Genomic DNA, 18,938 nt, shown 5'->3' with positions numbered 1-18,938 from the left:
TTTTTCGTGTAAGGGATGTTAACTGAAATTTTGATCTCGCTTCCGCATTCGATATATTTAAATATTCATTTCATTTTTATATTTTCCGGGGCCGTTACAGTTGGTATCAGAGCCGCATTTCCTCGGACCCATCCCTTACACTATAGTCCTTTAAAGAAATACTCACCGATTGGTCGTTACTCAACCATTCCTTGTAAATGCAGGTACACAGAAATGAGGAGAGGAAGGCCCCCACTAAACCGAGCGGCCCAAGATAATTCGCTTCGGGAGGATTTGGACAGATTATATGAGATGGTGGAAGCTCTCGTAGCTGCTCAGCGAAGGCAAGAGGAGAGAAGGGAGTTACCCGGACCTCCTCCGCTAGCGCAGGTTGAGCCCCCGTTACAGCAGGCTGATCCCGAGCCACCCCGGCAGGAGCCTGTTCCTCCACGGTACGACCCGGTACCACAGCCACGGTACCAACAGGTACCGCCACAGCACATTCCAGTGCCCCCACCCCATCAGCAGGCGCCACCACAGGGTCCCCCAGTTCACCGTTAGCCGGCCCCAGTTCCTTTACCTCGGGACCCCGCTCCCTCCTTGATCGACCCTGGCTTCATAGAGAGGTACAGGAGACTGAACCCTTATACTTTTTCGGGGGAATCCTCTTTTGAAGAGGCCCAATACTGGCTGGCGGAGACTGAGCGAGCCTTTGAGACCTTGGGAGTAATTCCTGAGCAGAGGGCTGCCATTGCCTCCTACATGCTGGTAGGGGAAGCAGTACGCTGGTGGGAGCTCAAGCGGGCCACCCTGCCTGTACCAGTTACTTGGGAGCAGTTCCTAGCGGCTTTCCATGCGGAGTATCTCCCTAAGCACATCCAACATTTAAAGGAAATTGAATTTGCTCAGTTGGTCCAGGGTAATATGACAGTGTCGGAGTATGCCCGCAAGTTCCTGGAGCTGGGCCGACATGCCCCGGAGACATTGTTGGATGAGGGCCGAAAGGCCAGGAAATTCCAGTGGGGTCTCCGCCCGGCGATCAGACAGCACTTGTTGGTGATGGAGCTCGAGACATATTCGGCAGTCCTGGCAAAGGCGCAGATCATAGAAAGGAGCTTCGACACCCGCCCTCAGCTAGCGGGAAGTTCCCGACCTTCAGCCCCGCTCCGCAGGCCAGCGCCTACCATGCCGGTCCAACCCAGCAAGAGACCCAGGCCTGCCGCTCAGGGCCCTCCTCAGGCTATGGGGGCAGCTCGTGGGAAGATCTGCCAGTACTGCGGCAGGGATCATGGGGACCGACCCTGCTACCGCCTCAACAACACCTGTCGCATATGCGGCAGTGCCCAGCACTATGCGAGGGAGTGTCCTAGGAACCAGAATCAAGGGAGGCCTCCAATCCAGGGCAGAGTTTACAACCTTACCCAGAAGGATGCCGATGCAGACCCGGACGTGGTACATGGTATGTATACTATCTCTGGCCACATTGCTCATATTTTGTTTGATACTGGTGCATCACATTCTTTTATTTCACATGTTCTTGCTTCCAAAATTTGTGTACCACCTGATAGACTTGATTCATTATTGTTTGTATCTACCGCTGGGGGGGAGACATTACTAGGAGAGGTTGTCTACAGGGCATGTGCCGTGGAGATAGCAGATAGGAAATTGAGGGTAGACCTGATAGGGTTAGACACAGGGGATTTTGATGTAATCCTAGGAATGGATTGGCTGGCGGCGTATCACGCCACCATAGACTGCTTTAATAAAAAGATTGTATTTAATCCTCCCAACGAGGAGCCATTTACAAGTTAATAAAATTATTCGGTACTGATTCTCCCTAATGACAAATTCTTTTCTTCTTAATTCCCAGTGCGTTGATATTGTATTTTCCCTAACTAGGTAAACCCAAGAAGGAAGTTTGTATCCAAGAGATTCCAGTAGTCCGAGACTTTCCAGACGTATTTCCGGATGAACTGCCCGGTCTACCAGGGGACAGAGAGGTCGAGTTCACCATAGACTTACAGCCAGGAACCCAACCCATCTCGGTAGCTCCTTACCGAATGAGCCGCATCGAGATGGAAGAGCTAAGGAAACAAATCACTGAGCTACAAAACAGTGGCTTCATTAGACACAGCATTTCCCCATGGGGTGCCGGGGTTACTTTTGCAAAGAAAGGAGATGGAACGTTGAGACTGTGTATTGATTATAGAAGGATAAACAAGGTAACAATTAAAAACAAGTACCCTCTCCCCCGGATTGATGACCTTTTCGATCAGTTGCAGGGTGCACAGGTCTTTTCTAAAATAGATCTACGATCAGGTTACCATCAGGTAAAAGTGAGAGCAGAAGACATCCCCAAGACGGCATTCCGAACCAGGTACGGACACTATGAGTTCCTGGTTATGCCGTTTGGGCTAACCAACGCCCCGGCCATCTTTATGGATCTAATGAACAGAATCTTCAGAGAGTTCTTGGATAAATTTGTCATCGTGTTCATCGATGATATCTTAGTCTACTCAAAAAGTAGAGAAGAACATGCTCATCATCTTGCCCAAGTCCTCCAGGTACTCAGGGAAAAGAAGTTGTATGCAAAGTTGAGCAAGTGTGGATTTTGGCTCGAGCAAACCGCCTTCCTAGGACATGTTATATCGAAGGAAGGGGTGTCGGTGAACCCCGAAAAGGTTGAAGCGGTACTTGGTTGGAAAAGGCTGACAACAGTTAAGGAAATTCGCAGTTTCCTAGGGATGGCGGGTTATTACCGCCGGTTTGTCGAAGGGTTCTCCAGTCTAGCGGCCCCTCTAACCCGACTCACAAAGAAGAATGCAAAGTTTGATTGGAATGAGAACTGCGAAAGGAGTTTTTCAGAATTGAAGAAACGACTGACTACTGCACCCGTGCTGGCTCTACCGAGTGGATCAGGAGGGTATACAGTTTATAGTGATGCCTCCTATCTGGGCCTGGGTTGTGTCCTGATGCAGCATGGAAAGGTTATAGCATATGGGTCTAGACAGCTAAAGAATCATGAGAAGAACTATCCTACCCATGATTTGGAGCTTGCCGCAATCATACACGCCTTGAAAATCTGGCGCCATTATTTGTATGGAGAGACCTTTCAGATCTACACCGATCATAAGAGCTTGAAGCACATCTTCACTCAGAAGGATCTCAACATGCGTCAGAGAAGGTGGATGGAACTCCTCAAGGACTATGATTGTGACATCCTATACCATCCAGGTAAGGGCAACGTAGTAGCCGATGCCCTCAGTAGGAAGAGTGCAGGCACCCTAGCCCATCTGATGGTTTCGGAATGCAGGTCCATTGGGGCTACGCAGCAGGTTCGACTGCAAGATCTGAAGAGGGCCACATGTTTGAGCCACCTAGCAGTCCAACCCGAGTTAATCCAAAGAATAAAGGAAGCCCAGTCAATCGACCCCGCCCTAGTAAACTGCAAGAATGATGCAGAACAGGGAGTGAACTCAGAATTTCAGATCTCTGCCGACGGATTGATTCGTTTCAAGGACAGAATGTGTGTCCCATACGACAATGAATTAAAAAGAGACATCATGACAGAGTCCCATAGTTCAAGGTTCGCCATGCATCCAGGAAGTACAAAAATGTACCAAACTATGCGACCCCGATTCTGGTGGAATGGGATGAAGAGAGATATAGCCGACTTTGTATCTAAGTGCTTGGTATGTCAGCAGGTCAAAGCAGAACATCAACGCCCAGGGGGGTTGCTTCAGCCTTTACCGATTCCAGAATGGAAGTGGGAACACATCACCATGGACTTCGTATCGGGACTACCCAAGGCACGATCGGGACACGATGCCATATGGGTAATTGTTGACCGACTCACTAAGTCTTCCCACTTCCTGGCCATCAGAATGACTGATTCGTTGGACAAGTTGGCAAGAATGTATGTCCGGGAAATAGTCAGACTGCATGGGGTCCCAGTAACAGTGGTATCCGACAGGGATCCCAGATTCACTTCTCGGTTTTGGAATAGTTTCCAGCAAGCTATGGGAACAAAGCTGTCCCTCAGTACTGCCTTCCACCCCCAAACCGATGGACAATCAGAGAGGACAATCCGTACGCTGGAGGATATGCTCCGAGCTTGTGTCCTTGACTCCGGAGGCCATTGGGACGACCATCTACCCCTGATAGAGTTTGCCTACAACAACAGTTACCAAGCAAGCATCGGCATGGCCCCATACGAGGCGCTATACGGGCGTCCGTGCAGGTCACCGATTTGTTGGGAGGAAGTGGGCGATAGAAGATTGTTTGGCCCGGATTTAGTGGAAGAAACCACGTCCAAGATAGTTAAGATCAAGAAGAACATCCAGACAGCTCAGAGTAGGCAAAAGAGCTATGCTGATACCCGAAGGAGGGACCTGGCCTTTGAGAAAGGTGACCGGGTGTTTCTTAAAGTCACCCCCTTCAAGGGAATTAGTAGGTTCGGCAGAAGGGGAAAATTAAACCCCAGATACATTGGACCCTTTGAAATCTTATACAAGATTGGTACCACTGCCTACAGACTTGCACTGCCCCCTGAGCTCTCCCGGGTTCACAATGTGTTTCATGTATCTATGCTGCGCAAGTACAATCCGGACCCTTCTCATGTCGTGGCTCATGAACCGCTCTCACTCCGAGAGGACTTGTCTTATGAAGAAGTACCGGTCAGTATCACGGACCGAGAAAGCAGAATACTCCGTAACCGGGAAATATCATTTGTAAAAGTCTTGTGGCAGAACCACACGCCTAGGGAGGCGATTTGGGAGCTGGAATCAGAATTTAGGGCCCAATATCCTCATCTGTTTGATCAAGAGTAATGAGGCAAATTTGGGGACCAAATTTCTTTATGGGGGGGAGAGTTGTAGCACCCGGAAAGGAGGAAAAAAAAAAAAAAAAAAAAAAAAGGGGCCACGTCAGCAGCCACGTCAGCAGGCCCGGTCAACAGTCCCGGCCAACCGGGGCCTGCCACGTGGCAAGATCGCGTCACTCCGAAAGGAGCCACGTTGGCGATCCGCGTGGGTGCGATCCGACGGCCCAGATCAATCACGCGATCGGACGGCCCAGATTCAAACGCACGGACGGCCCAGATTCAATCAAAACGAACGGCTGTGATCAAAAGGCAAGGGGTTATAAATAGAACCCCCACACCAGACCAAAAACCCTAGCCGCCAGCCGCTCGCCGGAGAAGACGAACCAGAGGCCGACCGCCGCCACCCGCCGCCACTCGCCGCCGCACCGGGGAAATTTCCGACCGCCGATCGAGGTAAATTTCATACCCCCGATTCGTTTTTCCCCACTGATTCCTCCTATGGCCAAATCGAAGCCGAAATCCCGGCCAAACGGCCGGAATACGCGACCGAAGCCCAGCGGCGCCGCCGCGCCCCCTCTCGGTTTTTACCTCCGACGAGGCCCTTCCCGGCCTCCGTTCGATGCAATTTTTATATCACCGTGATCACCATTCTTTTCTCTACAGGTTGACCGAAGCCAAATCACCAAAACACGAACTTCGCCGGAGAGTCGTCGTACCCGAGAGCGCCGCCGCCGGTAAGCTCCGCTTTTCCGTGATTTTTTTTGGCCCCCCGAGGGCCCTAGGGTTGTTTTCTGACAAGGACCAATGCGAGTGTGGCCGAATTCGGCCAAAAACGGCCGAAAACAGTCAACCCGAGGCGACTCGCCGCCGCCAGCGGCGGCGCCGTCGCCGGAGCACGGCGGAGCCGCCGTGCCGGAGTTGCGATTTGGGCCGAAAGAGGCCCTGGGCCTAATTTGGATTTTTTTTGGAACCCGTGCAGGTACTGTTAGCGTGTTTCAGTTCCCCGGGAAAAATTCAGGGAAAATTAGGGACAGCCTGCAGGCGCACTGTGAATCGTATTCGGATCCCGAAAACAAGTAAGGACCCCTCACCCTATTTCCTATCACGGTATTAAAGTTCAAAATGATAAAACGGTATTTCTTGAATTAACGCATGTGTGAAATTGCTTAAGGTTGCTAATGGAGCCCGAGTCTGGTGTGATTGATGATTTACTGTTATTTGGCCTGTTTACAGCTTTAAATGCAAAATGAGGTTTGATGTGTTCATTTTACAGATTTGTGTGCATGTACTACGTTTTTATTAATTATGGGTTGAATGACTGAAAAACTGATACTGTATGTTGTCTGTTCGGCATGAATTACGATTTGCTTGTTTAAATGTGAATTGATGATGCTGATTGAGGAAAAGGAAAAATGAAAGATTGTGTAGACTGATAATTGTATTATGGGGGTCAGCCTGACTAGATATCCTGGGAGATGGTGGACGGACCGGGTCCGTAGGGAACCCTACCGGGATTGTGGTCTCACATGCCGGACGGGGTATGGAGATCTTATGGTTTTGGCGCCCATACCGGACGGGGTATGGGGACGGCCCGTTTCACCCTCATACCGGACGGGGTATTGAGGTTTATGGTTTTGGCGCCCATACCGGACGGGGTATGGGGACGGCCCGTTTCACCCTCATACCGGACGGGGTATTGAGGTTCATGGTTTTGGCGCCCATACCGGACGGGGTATGGGGACGGCCCTGGAAACTGATTATGAATGTTAAAGGTTAACGGGTAGCGGAACCCCTATGGACCCCCACGGATACTAGTAGGCTGGTAAATGAGAAAAAAAGATATGTTGTACAATGATTGAATTACAAGAGGCGTGATAAGTGTTATGTTTTACAGCTTAGATTATTCAATGATTATGATAATGTTATTGTTTTTCTCATATTGTTTTCATAAATTCCACCAAGGTAAGTGGATGGTAAAAGTTTTATTATTGATAAAAGGTTTTGTTGTTAATAAACGAGTTTATTGTAAATTATGCTCCATTGGTCTTTTTGTGGTTTTCTACCCACCTTTATCTCCGTGACGGTGAGATATCGTGATGTTCTTACTGGGCTAGTGTAGCTCACTCCTTAATTAACCATTTCAGATCAGGAAGACATGGTTCCCGAGCCCGTTCCGCAGGAGGACGACGAAGGGGATGCCTAGAGACTCTGTAGTCATACGCATAGTTTATTTTCGAGTTTTCTTTCTTAGTTAGTTTAACCTTTTATATTTTAAGTACGTTTGTTTGGTTTTTCGTGTAAGGGATGTTAACTGAAATTTTGATCTCGCTTCCGCATTCGATATATTTAAATACTCATTTCATTTTTATATTTTCCGGGGCCGTTACAGAGAAGATGTAAAATAATCTTAAATTAAATTGTATTATTCTTTAAACTAATTTTTTATTCATTAAATTAAACGTTTATTCTTGATAATTTTAAAATATTATCCTATAAAACCAAAATAAAATGATAAAATTAAATATCTCTATATATATATATAAACTAAAGTAAAATAATTTGAATTGGAGAAATGAGATTAGGATTTGAAATATATAAAAAGTGACCCACCTCCCCACATTTTTGTCTGGAACCAGGTGTTGACTATTATATTTTAAGACACATACATACATATATATAGTTAAAGCTGTATATCCCACATCAATAATTTTATATTTTGTCCTTCACAATGTTTTTATAATGGGACAATATGGGTAAATAAATCTACATTTGGGGCCATGTTTGGTTCACATCATGATCTTTAGATTCTGACCACCGGACTCCTCTCCCTGTCAAAAACAAATTTGTGAATTTTAGTCCACTAAATATTCTCTTACCATGGCTGTTCTCATGATCACCTTTATTTTCTTTTTCTTTTTATTAAATTTTTCCTAAATTCTTATATTATATTATATATATATACACATACTATCCATAAAAACCATTTAAAGTAACTAAATATATACATATATATATATATATAGTGAATCACATTATTTTATTTATTAATTTCCAATGTTTTTCTTCCCTTTTATATAATTTGTGAAAGACAGTTTTTGTTAAATCATAAAAAATAAATAAAAGTAAAATTACTAAATTAGTGTATGATATTTGTTACAATTTGATTTTTAATAGTTTTTTTATTTATTATAATTTAGTTTTTAACGGTTTTTTATATAATTTGGTAACGCGTGCTTTATATTTATTTTAAATATTCAGTTTTTTTTTTTTTGCATTTCTAAGAGAAAAAAAATTAAAATGATTATATTATGTTTGGATAATTTAAAAAATAATAATTTTGAATAATTAATTAAATGAATAAAATTAGTAATAATACAAATTATTTATAATAGTAACATTAATTTATTAAATATTAATTTAATTAATTAATTATAGTTATTTTAAATTTTATTTTTTACACTACTCAAATACAAATGAACTAGTTTACTTTTTTTTATTATTGTTAAAGAATAAAATAAAATTGGGATCTAAAACAACCTGAAATCATCATGGATCAAATTATAACAAATAAATTATAAATTAAATTATAACAAATGTCAAATATCGACATCTAATTTGATAATTTGCTCAAAAATAAATATTATTGAGTTCAAATATAAGTAATTCAAAAGGATTAAGATCCGTATTATGCCTAAAAATAGATTTTTGATTAATTAGTTAGGTTACGTATACAATAAATTTATAACTCTTATGATATTTATTGTAAATCCAACTTAACTTAGTTATAATATATTGTAAACTACATTAAAATGACGAAACTTAATTTATTTTAAATTATATGTAAAATTTGAGCTACATATTTTAATTATATTCAAATTGACATAATTTAAAATGTATTATTTTAATTTTACGTAATTTTTTATATTAGTTCATTTTTTATATTTAAGTAGAACTATCATAATTTTATAATTAAAATAAATATAAAGTTTAAATTTAGTCCTGATGACAAAATTAATGAAATAATCTATATTTTTATTGGTAGCTGAGATATTTATTTGGTCATTGTATTGTTTTTTGTTATTCGATTTCATACATATTTTTATTTTACATTAAATTAATTCATTTATTTTTTAAAAAATGTTTAAACTAATCACTCAATATTAGTTAGCTACTAATATTAGTAACACCTTATGTTAGGTGTCTATAATATTTGCACGTTATATTATTTTATTGACTAATTTTTTACGTCGCATGATATCTTACCTAAAAAAAGTTTAAATATTGATCGATCTAAATTAATTTAAAATAAAAAAAATCGAATCGTATAAATTAATTTATATTTTTTTCACATCATGTGCCAAATTAATGACACTTGTCATCAATTGTTAATAATGTTAGTAGTATCTAAAGTAAATAAATGAACTAATTTGAATATGAAACTAAACTTTGATGCAAAACAAAAATAGAAACCGAACCAAACCAAAAATAATATAAGGATAAAAAAGAATATTCTATTTGGTCCCAATACTATTAAATTTTTATTTAATTTAGGTCATATCTTAATTTTATATTAAATTCATTTTGTAATTTCTGAAAATCTTTCGATTTAATTCATCTTTGTTACTAGTTATTAGTTCCATTATTTAGTTACAATATGTTAAATTTATTGACAATGTTAAAATTTTATATTAAATCGTAAAAGTATATATATATATATGGAGACCATAAATATATTTTAACGTTTAAGCCTTTTATTGGTTAATAACTTAAATAATTATTTATTTAAAAGACTAAAAAATCATATATATATATATATAGACGACTCTACAATCAAACTATCCACACAAAATGGGATTATCGCAAAGGACATATAACAACAGGGAACGAGCTAGTCAAATGTGACTATCCAACCCAAGACTTGCCGTGGTGTCCAACCATTGTCTTGGAAAACGGCGTCGTGTAAGGGCTTGTCGTAACTACAGAGCTCAGGACCTCAGGCTGAGACGGCAGATAGATAGATAGATAGATAGGTCCCCTCTTTTAAGCTGCTGCTGCTGCCTCTGCTGCAAACGGGTAAGCTCAGCTGCACAGAACCTGCGTTTTTCTACAGTAAAATTACTAGATACCCCATACTCTCTCTGTAAAAGAAAACTCTACTGCCACCAAATTAAAGCCTACGGGACAGATGATTATGCACCGTTTTAATATGGATCACCAACTAACCCGACCCATTAAACTATAAATAAGAGGCTGCGAGAGAGAAGGCACTTGATTTTAACTGCTGGGTCTTTTTTGGGTTATGAGCAGCATATTCTAACTTCTACCCACATGAGAAAATGAGGTTTCTTGAGTTATAATATATAAGCTCTGGTATTATTCTAGTTCAGATTCTGATTTTCTCTGATTCTGACCCGTCTGAGTCTTTTTTTAAAAGGTTTTTAATTATCCTTTAATGGGGTTTAAGAGAGGTTTTCTTTAAAGAATTTCAAAGGAAAAAGAAGAGGGAGCGTAGGATAGCACAGTAAAGTAAAAGAAGAGGTCTTTCTCATACACAGATCCCTATGGAATGCAGCAACGATGCCCGGCATTGCTTGCTGGAATTTCATTCTTTTTGTTTAGTTTAAAGGAAATTGCTTTGTTCTCTTTAGAAATCTTTTCGGGGAGAGAGAGAGAGAGAGAGAGAGAGAGAGAGAGAGAAAGAGGCATATAGATTGAGTTGCAGGAGTTCGGATTTGTTTGGATGAGTTGTTAGATTTGGTCCAATCACTTCTGCAGCTACAAAACAAAACACCCTTCTAAACTTCTTTTTCAAAATGAAGTGATCGAGAGAAGAAAAAAGGAAAAATGGAGTTGGCGAGGAGAGGGTGTCTTCGTGTGTGAGCATATATATATGAATCTACATGCATATGTATATGATTAGTTTATTAGTTTCCCAATGATTGACTTGTTGCCTTGCGCCAAGAGAAAACTTGCCTAGAATCTCTGGTAAGTTTTGGAAAGTAGAGCAACATAGAGAGAAGATGAAGTCCATGTGCAATGATGATCACAACAGTAATAGCAATAATAACAATAATAATAATAATAACTGGTTAGGCTTCTCTCTTTCTCCTCAAATGAAAATGGGTCTTGTTCCTCATGACCCACAACATCACCACCATACCCAAACACGCTCTTCTTCTTCCCCTTCTTCTTCTGCTGCAAGTTCTGGTGTTAGCTGTGCAGTTCCATCAAACTTCTTTAACTCCTCATCAAATCATCTCAACTATGGCATTTGCTATGGAGTTGACGGAGATCAAAATCTCGGGCTTTACTCTCATCAACTGCCTGTGATGCCACTCAAGTCTGACGGCTCGCTTTGTATAATGGAAGCTCTCGGTCGGTCACAGCAGCCACAAGGTTAGTCGTCCTGTGTATATCTATATTCTTTTTTCTTTGGGTGCTGTTTAGTTTTTCTACCCCAAAACAAGCACGTTTTATTCAAAAATTTGGTGGACTCACTGGTTTTTTTTACTTTTCCGTATGAAGCAGCAACATTGGTAACAAGTTCAACTCCGAAGCTCGAAGATTTCTTTGGTGGTGCAACAATGGCGACCCATCACTACGAAACTAATGACAGGGAAGCCATGGCTCTTAGCTTAGACAGTATGTATTACCATCAGAATATTCCTACCCATGAACCCACCAATCTAAATTGCCTAAGCCATCTTCAAGAAAGCTCCAGATCACCACATCAACAGCAACTTCAGCTCCAGCAATACCAGTACTATTCAGCAATCAGAGGCCAGGAAGACACCCAAGTTGCAGACTGCAATCTTCAGCTCCCAACAATTGCGGCTCCTGATGGGTTGCCTGACATGAAAAACTGGGTTTCAAGAACGTCATCATACCCAACCGACCATGAAATGCAACAGAAGATTCTCGGTTGCATGACTGATAATGGATCTGAAGCAAGGTCAATCAGCGCCATGGCATATGGAGATTTACAGTCTTTGAGCTTGTCCATGAGCCCTGGCTCGCAATCAAGCTGCATCACTGGCTCGCAGCAAGTTTCGCCCGCTGTCAATGACTGTGTAGCGGCCGTGGAAACCAAGAAAAGAGGTCAAGAGAAGGTGGACCAGAAGCAAATTGTTTATAGAAAATCCATTGATACATTTGGGCAAAGAACATCTCAGTACAGAGGTGTTACAAGGTAAGTTTTCTTCCCCGTCTGTATTATTCTAAAAAAAAGCTTCCGTTTTTCTGGGTTTTTCACTTAAAAAAGAAATATTAACTGTTTTGTTTTCTTCAAGCGTCTAACCTGTTATGATCTTTGTTAACCAGACATAGATGGACCGGAAGATATGAAGCTCATCTTTGGGATAATAGCTGCAAAAAGGAAGGTCAAAGCAGGAAGGGGAGACAAGGTTAGGGCCCTAAACATGGAGTCCAATCTTACACAATCAAATAGCTCTGTCATTCTTTCTTCTTCACCCCGTTCCTGCTATATTTCTGACATTTCAAAGTTTTTGTCTTTGTTTTTATTTTGTTTTTTTTTTTTTGGTTGGGGTTTGGTGGGGATGCTATTCATATCAAAATGATGAATTTCAGTTTATCTGGGTAAGCCTCTCTTTTCTTGTTTTCAGTACAGTAATGATCAAGTAATTTATGTAATTGTAATTGTTCATCAAGTCATTCCAAGAGTTTGATTTCAGGGGGTTATGATCTGGAAGAAAAAGCTGCAAGAGCTTATGATTTAGCTGCACTCAAGTATTGGGGACCCTCCACTCATATTAATTTCCCAGTAACGATTTCTTATCCTCTTTACAGATCCTACTCTTAAATTATTTTTCTTTTCATTAATTTTAATTGATATTATATCCTATTGGCAGCTGGAGAACTACCAAAAGGAGATTGAAGAAATGAAGAACATGACTAGACAGGAATACGTTGCACATTTGAGGAGGTTGGTAACTTTTTTCTCTATTCATTTCCTCATTATGCTTCATGATGAAAAAATTTTTAATGTACTGAATTTTATGTGTACAAACAGGAAAAGTAGTGGATTCTCAAGAGGGGCTTCTATGTACAGAGGAGTAACAAGGTCTAAGCAATTAGCTCATTCTTATATGAAATGATGCAAGATTCAAAATGGGTAATCTTCATTTTACAGTAATAACTAATAAAATCTCTGTTTTCATCTTCATTTTTCTACAGACATCACCAGCATGGAAGATGGCAAGCTCGGATAGGCAGAGTTGCAGGGAACAAAGACCTTTATCTTGGGACATTCAGTGAGTTCTTTAATCTTTATGACCGGAATAGATATGTGTTTAATTATAATTGGATAACACTTTCATTCCTTTTTTGGGTATTTAAATTACTAACTGGGTATCTTGAAATATCTGCTATGACCTTAAAAGGGTAAATTTTTAATGGCATTGGTTGGTTATATGAATTCTGCCCAACGACTGGTCATTTTTACATAAGGCTGTTGATGAGGCATGAGGAGCCAGCCACTTTGAATTTGTACAGAGAGACTGATAGTCTTAGACCTCACCTTTTTAAGACTACTCACAAAAAGAAAAGAAAAAAAGAACAAGTAGAAAAAGGCTTTTATAAGGCTGTTCTTCACATGGAAAAACACACAAAAAAAATCTTGAATCTAATCGTCACTAACTTCCACTATGCCCTTTGTTATGATAATGAGTGGTCTTTAGCTGCCACTTCACTAATTTACAATAAAATTGCAGGCACACAAGAGGAGGCGGCTGAAGCATATGACATTGCAGCCATAAAATTTCGCGGTGTGAATGCAGTAACGAACTTTGACATAACACGATATGATGTGGAGAGAATCATGGCGAGCAATACTCTTATTGCCGGAGAACTAGCAAGGAAAAACAAGGAGATAGGGCCTGGAAACGAGGGTACGAATCAAAATCCTCCTGGCAATAGCCACAAAGCAGTTATTCATCAGGACAATGGGAGTAATACAGACTGGAAAATGGTCATGTACCAGTCCTCCCAACAAGCTGATCATCAGCACAAGGCACATACTTTATCATTAACACAGGACAATGTGAGTGGTATGGACACAATGGGCTCATCAGTTCAGCAAGAAATGGAGAATGCAGCCAAGATTAATGGGACTCATGTGTCAAATGCTTGTTCATTGGTAACAAGCTTAAGCAGCTCACGAGAAGGGAGTCCTGACAGAAACTCCAGGTCAATTTTATTTTCAATTCCTCCCACAAGGCTATTCAACAATGCTGTTGGCTCTGCCAATTCTTGGAATATTCCTGCTGCTGCTGCTGCCCAAGTGCGACCTGCAATTTCCATGCCTCAAATGCCTGTTTTTGCAGCTTGGACCGACGGATAGTTTGGTTTCTTTTTCTTTTTAATGGGTAATTTAGTTGCTTATCAAGTTTTTTTTTTTTTTTTTTTCGATTGGCATGAAAAGAAGGAGAAGAAGAAGAAGAAAAGGAAACTGGGACTTGGAAAATTTGTTGTGTAAGGGTATAGTGGAAGAAAATTGTGGGGTAATCTGGAGGAGGGTAGGCCTAATTAAATTTGTGGGACAAGGTGTAAGCAAGAACAAATTTGAAACTCATATCCTTTTCACCAAATATCTTATGAAGATGATAGGGAGGTGGGGAAACTTTAAAAAGACAATATGATTGAAAGTCTACAAAATGATTTTGGCAATATGGGGTGAGACCTGATCTGATCCCCCCCTCCACTTCCTTATTTTCATAATTACACTCTGCTTTATTTAGTCCTCTTAAGTACAAATAATGCAGATGACCTCTTTTGCTTTGGCCATTTGACTATATAAATATACATATATATACATGTGTGTGTGTGTATGTATGTGTATATGTATGTGTGTATTTATGTGTATGTATGTGTGTGTGTAAGTATCTGAATTCTGATCTCATCTATTTGCAGTTTGTTCTCTACATCCATAACAACATCATTACATGTGCCTTTTTGTCATCTCAGCTTTGGAGAAAGCTGAAAGACATTCCACATCCACAATTCAAAGAAAAAAGGAGATTGGTGGGGTTAGATCCAATCCTCTTAATGGGGTTTATATCTATGTATATATATGTATATCTCAATGGGGTTTATATATATATTTCCATTAATCCAAAAGCTATCTTTGAAGTAAAATAAGAAATTGTAAATTAACTATGGCAATTTTTATAATAAATTTAAAAACAATATATTTCAAAAATTTCATCAATTTTAGAAGAATTTAGAATATAATATTTTAATGAATTCCATACATACTTAAAAGATTTACAAATAAATTTCATATTATTTCTGAATTTATTCCAAGCATATAACTTAAAAAGATAGTGTAAATTATATTAAAATGCGAAATTGAAATAGTATATCAAATTATTTGAATTTTAATAAAAATCCAAAATGTGTTATTTTAATTTTTATTATAATTTGATACATATAATGATCCTCTTTTTTATTATTTTGTGGAGGATATTTATCTTTTAAATTTACGTGAGACTTTATAAAATAATTTTATAAAAATGCTAATTTTATTTTAAGCATAGCCTTAACAAAGTAAAATATTTATTTTTTTTAAATATTTTTACTGGTAAAAATATTTTTTAAGTCACCGTTTATTATTTTAATTAAATATTTTTCTAAACAATTTTAAGAATATATTGTTTTACATTAGTTTAATGCATTCAATGTTTTATTTTAAAATATTATTTGTAAAAATAAATAAAAATAATTAAGGTAATACTTGTTAATTTTATTATTTTATATTGTGTCAAAATTTAAAAAAAAATAATAATCAAGGTTTCAAAGCATAATTATCCCATATTTTTTCAGAATTAAATTTTTTTAAAAAAAAACTTTCAGTTAAGTAATATTTTGGGCTTTGAATTTTGAAACAAAAATAAATTAATTTTTTATGACTTGAAAGTTTTAAAATATTTATTTTAACCAGTTTAATATATTTCTGAAAGAAAAGAAATTTTTTCTTCATAATTACCACATTTATCATGAAGTAAATGTAATGATGCTGGGCATAAAAGCCAGTCCATGTCCAAACCCGAATGTGGGCTTCTGAGATCAGTCAAATTTCATCATTGCATGCTCACACGTGTGGGTTAGTTGGGCATTTCTCGCACGTGTGCAGGCTCTACTGTTCTTGGCGTTGGAGTCTGTTAATTTGGCCAATATGAATGCTGTTATTTTTAATTATCAAATAATGTTTCACTGGTTTGGAACTTTTTTTTTTTTTTTACACCGGTAAAAAATTATAAATTTAAGTTATAAAATATTTATATATATATATATTAATTCAACAATAAAATTTATAAAAAGTTATATTTCAATAATTTTACGAAAGATCGATAAGAAATTCATTCGTTAAATCTTATAAAGTACAAAACCGACAAATGTGGGATCATGATAGATAATAAATCAATCGAAGAATTTCGAATTGAGTTGATTAATTGAAAAAGAATTTGTTACAACGATATCGAAATTGGGGTTTTGTACTCAATTGACATGAAAGTTTTGACAAAGACGGGGATCTCAAATTGTGAATTTTGTCAAATTTTGTCTGCGCAACAAAACAGCCACAGTTCTTCGGCTGTCTAGCGTGTTGCCATACAGCTTACCCACATCAAATAAACCCTAGTATTTATCTTTATGTACGTAATATATTGGTAGTTGTAGATTTGAATCAAATTATAAATTTTTTTATAGTTTTATAAAAATTTATATTGTAATAAATATATGCGTTTGTTAAGCATGAAATACGTATATATATATGTATATATATTATTTGTAAAGAAAAATACTACTGTGAGATAAAAAAGGTTTTAGCAAAAACAATTTCTCTACGCGGTATTTTCAAAGTGAAAAAAGTGGAAGATGGAATTAGTGGGCTACAAAGCTGACTCTACTTGAAAGAAGACAAGGGAACAAAGAAGCATGCATTAAAGGAATATATATATATATATATATCTAATGTGATGTAATATGTGCGTGTGTGTGTGTGTGTGTATATATATATACACACACACACACAGAGAGAAAGGAAAAAGAATAACAGTAGAACAAAACAAAAGAAGCATGCAAGGGAAGGTCAAAAGGGATGAAAGTTTAATTAAGACATGATAATTTGTCTTTAATTGGCTGCCATACTTGAGAGGCTACTTTAATTGTGCATGCAAGTTGACTCCATTTGAACATTATTAAAATTTTTACAAAATAAATAATAATAAATTTAAATAATAAAGCATATAAAAATTATTAATTAAATTAATAATGGATATTGATAGAAATCATCTTTCTCTCCGTCTTAAATAATTAATCATAATGAATTATTCAGGGACTAAATGCTCAATACATACATACATACATACATACATATATATATATATATATATCTTACGAGATGCAGGTTCCGTAATTAACATGGTCCTGCTTAATTAACCCATCGTTAATAATGCAACTCGATGTAAAAGCACTAAGCAGGTTGTATCAATTTAATTTGTTCGTAAAATTTAAACATAATTAAAGCGTGGATTAAGATTAATCAAATCATGTTTCAAGTTCGATTGCAGTCACTTCATGACAGCTTATTGACAGATTCATCTCGTGCAAATTGACAGTACAAAATAACGTGTTTCCGTGTGTCTATATACATACGTGTGTGTGTGTGTGTGTGTGTGTGTATTTATCCATAACATATACATATATACATATATATATATATATATGCATTTGTTTTCGTAGGATAAGACAGAGACTTATTGGTTATAAACAGCTGTGAATGAAGATGAAAATTGTTTCTTCTGAGAAGAATAAATCATGTGTCAAATCCAAAAGATTTTGAGCTTGAGAGATCATCACACCCGCCAGTAGATTAGACGGAGGGCCCGGCCCATATGTTTAATGGGCCAAAAATTGGGCTTCCAACATACAAACACTTAGCGTTATAACCCTATAATTTATTGCCCCGTGCTTTTTTCTAGGACCTTTTTTTTTTATTTATAAAAATCTAATTTGATAAATAAAAATTAAAAATTAATTTCATTCATTAAAATAAAATAAAATTACTCGAGTTAAAAAAGTTTCGGAATCATGAAATATGTTATTAATTAACGAATTTATTTTTCATTTATTAGAAATTAGTTTTTTAATTTACAAAACTACTACGAAAAATAGAGTAGGTGCAAAAGTTGTTTTGGAATTTAGGCGTAGGAGATATTCTGTCTTGGTTTATTAGAAGAATGTTGTTGTAGTCCGACGGAGGACAAGCCCAAAAGAGAAGAATTTGTCGGGCACACGGACACCCTTTTGATTTAATTTGTCCCATATCTTTGTGGGCATATTTGACTTGTGATACCTAAAAATTAAGGGTACGATTGTTTTGGGGAGGACCCATATGATCGATCCGAGACCACCTCTTCATTATTAATATAAAGTTTTGGTTGAAATAAATTAAAGGGTATTAACAAAAACACAATAAAAGTAGCAAATAATAGAAGAAGATGAAGTGTGTATCTAATGATGCCAAACATTAAGTGAAAAGACAATAAGCATGTGTCTTATTCATTGAGCGTGTTTGGTATCCTCTTTACATCTCATATAAAATATGTGGTATGTACATAGTATGTACCACTAAAGCAAGATTGAAGTGGCCCAAATTTAGATATGATTCTTTGTAATAACATCACCGTAAACATATGTTTTTAATATCAGTTTATCACTATAAATATATATTCTAAAATTGTAGGGAGTAAGATGGAGGATATTTATAGTTGTGATCTCAAAAGTAAAGAAAAATTGGGCTATGGAATTTTGTGGTTGGCCTAATAAATTTAGGGTTTTAGGCCCCGTGAGAAAATGACGGAGGGGGTTTTATGGATGTTTCACTTTCATTTGGGTCTACTACACTTCCAACAGTGTGTTGGTTAGTAGACACCCATGTTGGGTCCATTGTTGCCCGCACGAGGGGGCCGATGTGCCCTTCATTTCTGGGACCAAAAGCAAGCCCAACCTCACTATCTTCTGTCTACGGACTACTCCCCTTTCGTTTTTTTCTATTTACCACTCGTTTGGGATCTGGGAGATAAAACATATACATATATATATATATATATATCCATAT

At 38.0% G+C, this 18,938-nt stretch overlaps 1 protein-coding gene across 2 annotated transcripts; it reads left to right on the top strand.

Annotated features, from left to right (window-relative positions):
* The first annotated feature begins 9,656 nt into the window (after positions 1 to 9,656).
* On the top strand, positions 9,657 to 14,473 carry LOC110809063 (AP2-like ethylene-responsive transcription factor ANT). 2 transcript variants are annotated; one of them, XM_088217235.1, is made up of 9 exons: positions 9,657 to 11,197; positions 11,330 to 11,990; positions 12,122 to 12,204; positions 12,389 to 12,397; positions 12,493 to 12,581; positions 12,670 to 12,743; positions 12,831 to 12,881; positions 12,995 to 13,071; positions 13,531 to 14,473. In XM_088217235.1, the coding sequence occupies exons 1-9, from the start codon at positions 10,822 to 10,824 to the stop codon at positions 14,157 to 14,159; spliced, it is 2,049 nt and encodes a 682-aa protein (XP_088073361.1). In that variant the 5' UTR covers positions 9,657 to 10,821; the 3' UTR covers positions 14,160 to 14,473. The 2 variants fall into 2 exon arrangements, with proteins under 2 accessions (XP_088073361.1, XP_088073363.1); XM_088217237.1 differs by lacking the exon at positions 12,389 to 12,397.
* Positions 14,474 to 18,938: the final 4,465 nt, after the last annotated feature.

Source organism: Carica papaya, chromosome 4 (genome assembly GCF_054855325.1).
Source record: "Carica papaya isolate Zhongbai chromosome 4, ASM5485532v1, whole genome shotgun sequence".
NCBI classification, from domain to species: domain Eukaryota; kingdom Viridiplantae; phylum Streptophyta; class Magnoliopsida; order Brassicales; family Caricaceae; genus Carica; species Carica papaya.
This window is presented reverse-complemented; position numbering and strand designations above follow the sequence as displayed.